Source organism: Solanum verrucosum, unplaced genomic scaffold (assembly GCF_900185275.1).
Source record: "Solanum verrucosum unplaced genomic scaffold, falcon-dt-bn FXZP01000092.1, whole genome shotgun sequence".
Lineage (NCBI taxonomy): Eukaryota > Viridiplantae > Streptophyta > Magnoliopsida > Solanales > Solanaceae > Solanum > Solanum verrucosum.
Window position 1 is genome coordinate 1,088 of NW_026020351.1, and position 5,264 is coordinate 6,351.

At 47.0% G+C, this 5,264-nt stretch overlaps 1 protein-coding gene and 1 non-coding gene across 2 annotated transcripts; one reads left to right on the forward strand and one right to left on the reverse strand.

The window, feature by feature from the left end:
* Positions 1-2,814: 2,814 nt before the first annotated feature.
* On the forward strand, positions 2,815-2,886 carry TRNAG-GCC (transfer RNA glycine (anticodon GCC)). The gene has a single exon. It is a non-coding gene; the product is annotated as a tRNA-Gly (tRNA).
* Positions 2,887-4,431: 1,545 nt separating this feature from the next.
* On the reverse strand, positions 4,432-4,850 carry LOC125837491 (maturase K-like). The gene is made up of 2 exons (XM_049516595.1): positions 4,646-4,850; positions 4,432-4,556 (listed from the first exon to the last, which is right to left on the reverse strand). Exons 1-2 carry the CDS (start codon positions 4,848-4,850, stop codon positions 4,432-4,434), a joined length of 330 nt encoding a protein of 109 aa, XP_049372552.1.
* Positions 4,851-5,264: the final 414 nt, after the last annotated feature.

The window sequence follows — 5,264 nt, forward strand, 5'->3', positions numbered from 1 at the left end:
TTAACATGTGACAGGAGACAGGAAAAAAGTCCTTAGTCACTCCGCGTACGAAGAACCGCTTAGCAAACTCCAAAGCACCAACTGACGATACTAACGATTTCTCTAACGAAAATGGAACATTCAGTGGCGGAATTAGCTCGCGATAACGCTCAGCCACCCGCTCATCTCCGATGACGATATCGTCGCCGAGGATAGCGTAGCGTGTAAAAGGAACTCCTGGATATACTTGGGCTGCTACGAACCAAATCACCAAATGGTGAGTTAATGCGAAAGCAGGCCAAGCTCCGTAAAGGCCCAACGGGGCTCCTATTACAAAACGAACTCTACCTCGAGGGTGGATGTAATTCAGCTCGAATGAAGTGAGAGGGCTGAAAAGGAAGCTCGACCTACAGGGAGAGGAAGCCGACGACGAGAATTTCGAATCGTCAGAAAAGAGTAGTAGGCATACTTTAACAATAGTCTTGTCCACAAGCAAATCAATGTTCGGCAGCGGAAAATCATCTTTGGGAACATGCTTTATTGAGAAAAATAGATGCATACGCGAACACGTCCATCCCTCTTGGGCATGGGGACGATGTTCGAAATCCAATCAGAATAATCTACTGCCTTAATGAAATCAGTATAATAGTAACAAGACAGCTGAAGAGAGGATGACGTAGACAAGAATCAACCTCTTCCCGGTGAGGTTTTGATGTATCGCAGAATCCGAAAAGCAGCTTCTAAGTGAGATGATCTCGGCTTGTCCATATAAAAATCGGCTGATCACTCCCTCCTATGTTGTAAGTGTAAGCAATGTCTGGGCGATAATTAGTCAGGTAGAAAAGAGTCCCAACAAGTCTCCTTGCAAGTAGATGGGTCATCCAATAGCTCTCCTGCATCTGAGGCTAATTTTATATCTTATTCCGGTTTGCATGCAGAAAGACCAGCTTTTGACAATAAATCCAATGAATACTTGCACTGGGTTCCAAAACTCTTTGCGACCTCATCACTTTAATCTCCAGAAGAGACTTTGAGTCTCCTAAATCTTTCATATCAAACTGGGTTCTTAATCTTCTCTTAAGCGCATTTATCGAAGCTAAGTCATTACTAGAGAAAGCAATGTCATCCACGCAGAAGAAGGACAATACCTGATGTCGACCTCCTTATAAACATTGAATGATCCGATTTACTTATTTGAAAACCGGCTCCTTCCTCTACTCCTATTTCGGCTCTTATACATGCTGCTGTCACCTTTCAAACCAAGCTCTTGTGCCTGCTTTAGCTTGCCGGAGGCCGTAACATAAATCGCTTTCTTGAGCTTGCATACCAAGTTAGGATTCCTAGGAGAAGAGAAGCCTGGAGTTGGAGGAGGCTGAATAGAAACTTATTCTTGCCCCCTTCCCTTATGTTGTTGAAAGGCATTCTATTCTGCACGTCAAATTGAAATAAGGCCACCTTTTGATTGCAGCCAAGGCAAGAATGCCACGAATGGTGTTTAGCAACCTGAAGCAAATGTTTTCCCTATCTCTAAAGGGGGCCCTTGGGCCACTTGACTGTAAGGAAAGGGGTTCGACTCAATATTCTTGAAGGAATCCTTTAGCTACTAATCTAGCCTTGTATCTATCTACCGAGCCATCTGCTTTATGCTTGATCTTGTAAATCCACTTGCAGCCAATGGCTTCTTTCCCTGCAGGCAATGAGACTAAGTCTTATTATTTTTTTCCTGGGCATTGATTTCTTCCTGTATAGCATCTCTCCAGCAAGAATGATTGGAGGCTTCAGCAAATGATTCAGGTTCATGAGAAGATTGAACTGAGATGAGGTAAGCTCGATCTTTTGTTTTGGGGAAAACGATTCATAAGCCTTCAACAGGATAAGAAACTTGAGAGGATCGACGAAGCTGAGAGCGGGATCCAGAATTTTAGGAAGCGACTGGAAGGGAAGCAACTGGGCTAGACTGCTGATCTTCTGGAGTAGCCTGACCCTGGGAAAGAGGCTGTAATCGCCGCCGAGAATAAACATGCTGTGCCGGGTGACAGGAATCCTCTGAGGTCAGCTGAACAGGCTGACAGTCGGCAGAAAATGCTGAGCAAAGCTGCTGGCCTGAAGAGTGCGGCTAATCCGTAACATCAACTGCAGAAGAATGAGGTTCGAGTTGATGAACAGGAGAAGGCCGCAATACATCTCCATCATCATTCTCCCCCGGGGCTGATTAATTAGGTTAAGGAAAATATGAGGCGACCCTATTAAAGAGAGCATTAAGGATACATCGACTCTCTTGGATTTCACGTCATAGCATATATATACCCGGACTGAGCATATCCAAGAAAGACACAAGTGGTTGCCTTGGGGACAATTTTTCTCTTAACTGCGCAGGAATATGAACAAAACACGTGCATCCAAACACTCGCAAATGCCTATTATAGTACTGCCCCAGTAAGAAGTTCGTGAGGTGCCGCTGCAGCTTGGATTATCGTAGAATAAGAGGAGCCGTCTTAGGAAATGACTTAACTTAAAAGACAGATGCCGCCGCTGCGAGGCGAGGGAGCAACTTGTCTGGTCTTGCGGTGCACTCATTCCCGTTACGAGAATGAAATGACGCCCCAGCTTGACTCGAGACCAAGACTCCTTACAACTCGCACCAATCGCGGCACTGAGCGGCCGGAGATTGATTGAAAAGGCAGGCCCAGCCGACCCTCTCCCCCCCTAACCGCCTATCTACTCGTGTTCGTAGCTCGATCGGAGGTCAAGACTGTGGTCCGGCGGAAAAACAGAAGTCGTCCGTATCAAGTGATACGTGAATTGCTCAGTAGTGCTTCGCCACTACCCTAGCTGGCGGAAATAGCTTAATGGTAGAGCATAGCCTTGCCAAGGCTGAGGTTGAGGGTTCAAGTCCCTCCTTCCGCTCCTGGCTTCGTCGTTTAGTGGTAACAAGTGGAGTGCATAAGCCACTTTAGAGATAGGGGCGAGCAGCAAGCAGCCCCTTGTATAGGGTTCCAACCCTATCTGACTCCTAAGAAGTTGCTGGCTTTTCATCAGCCGTTGCGCGCTAGCGCGCTAGCCTTTTCCCAACCTAGTAAAGGGGCTGCTAGTTGTAGCGCGCAGTGTACTAGTGAATAGGAAAAGCGAATTGAGATTACTAATGACGGATGGAGGTTGAGGGTAGAACATGTTCGGTGCCTCGCCCTTGTCTCCTTCGCCGTAGACTGAAAATGATGGGAATCCTATCGAGAAAGAAGAGGCATAAGCATCGCCTCTCGATCCAATCCATCTTCCCTGGCCTCCCCAACACACTCTTGATACGAAAGAAACCTCCCGCCATAGAGAAGAGATCGAAAGTCTGGGTCCCCTCGATCACCCTCCCTCTCCCTGTAGGTCGAGCTTCCTTTTCAGCCCTCTCACTTCATTCGAGCTGAATTACATCCTCCCTCTCACCTGAACTGGTCGAGAGAGATGAACCCGCACCACATTTTTTCGAATCGAAAGCCCCAACTAGAGATGGAATTCCAGAACCTAAACAACTCAGTTGAGAGCTCCGTGACTAGGTTGATCTGGAAAAAGAAACTTCCATCGCATCATGAACGGTGTAGGATTCAAGATCAGGTCCAGGACGAGTCATGCCTCCCTCCATCTCAGGTAGGCAGGAATTGTTTAAATGTTCGTTGTTTATTCGGCTGTCAGAAGTTGCTAGTTGTTGGGAGTGGATTCAGGGGGAGAGCTACTGAGAGGGGGTGGGAGGTTCCTGGACTTCTTCCTGGTCTATCGAACCAGACACTGAATACCTGGGGATGGCTAGGGCTTTCGAATCAAGCATGGGCATCTGCTATTAAGAGGGAGCAGTAGATCGTCGATTGAAGAGCCAGGTCAGTCAACTTCTATTGGGACTTCTATTGATTATTAATTCGACTCTAGGGACTCCTAGCAGCAAACTAGTCTAAAAAAAGGGCCCCATAGAGAGGCAGGAGATGCAGGAGCCGCCAGCCGGATCGACCAACAAATGATAGGCCAGAGAGATGGGCTCATTCGACTAATCAGTGATCCCTGGGCCTACCTAACACAGATGTCCCTGAAATAGGGGATTGGTTGATCGGAAAGCTCAGGCAGGAGTAGGACATTCCATACAAATCTTTCTGATCCGCTAGCGGGTGGTCCTCTCCTTAGAGTCAAGTGGCTTTCAGCTCCTCTCAAATCCCATTTTTTCATCGACAGGTAGGGTGAATTCTAAGGTTCCTTATTCCGGTTGTAAAGCGGAAGAAGAGGGAGAATGGGCACAGCCCCACTAGCAGCCCGCGTTTCCGACCCGAAAGGAATGGAAAATGAAAGAAGAATCTGTGTGCACTATCTATGGAGTGGAGTGACTATCCTTAATCTCCTCTTCCCTATCTCCCCCTTTTATGCCTTCGGCTATTACCGGCTGGCAAGGCTTGGCCCAACATTGGATTTGTTTGAAAACTACCAAGGTTTTTGCCCAAACAAATTTCCTTTTTTTTGGAAAGGAAGGAATGCAGGGAAGAAGTCTTTCCTTTCCACTGGTTCTTGAAAGCTATCAATCCCCGCTTCTCCCTCTCGCATCGGTTCTGCATCAGATGATGAGCCCATGCGAAAACTTTCTCTTTTATTGGCGCCCGATAGGTAGGCTATTAGATTGAGTCGAAAGCCTACCTACGCATAAAGGTTCCGATTCGAGCGAGAGCCCAAACGGGTGAGGCGAGAAGATCTTGATCGAAAGCTCCACTGTTCTGAATAGTGAGAAAGAATGAAATTCGATCAAATCGATCGAGAATATCATCATCTGTTAGGTGGGCCAACCGACCGACCGAGTTGGGCTGGGCGTCCATGTCACAGAACCTTTCTCTAGCCAAGAATCCCATTATTGATCGAATCGGGGCGGATCCAATTCATTGGCAAATGAAAAATCTATCGTTTTAACACTCAGAAAAAAAACCTAGAAAAGAGGAAGAGTCACTAAGACAAGAGAGCTATAGGTAAGCAAGCAAGAAGGATAGGTGCAAAAAAAAGGGCGAGGCAAGTGGCCCAAGGGCCCCTTTCCTTACAGTCAAGTGGCTCTCCATCTCTAGGAAGATTGTGTCCAGGATCTGGTAATCTAAGCCTTGCTTCTTCTGGTCGGCTCGTATTAGCCTGTGCTTTATTACAGGTAGTCATTCCCCCGTTCCTTTAGTCTTTTCAAGGGTACTTTTTTCTTAAGTCGCGGTCATGTCTTGCCCCCCCAGTATAGTGACCGCTTCCATGTTTTCCCCGAATTTCATCAGTTCCAGGCTCAAGTG

Coding starts and splice junctions, on each gene's coding strand:
- LOC125837491 (XM_049516595.1), bottom strand. CDS start 4,850: ATGGGATTCTTGGCTAGAGAAAGGTTCTGTGACATGGACGCCCAGCCC. Junction 4,557..4,645: donor TCGAATCGGAACCTTTATGC/GTAGGTAGGCTT, acceptor CATCTGATGCAG/AACCGATGCGAGAGGGAGAA.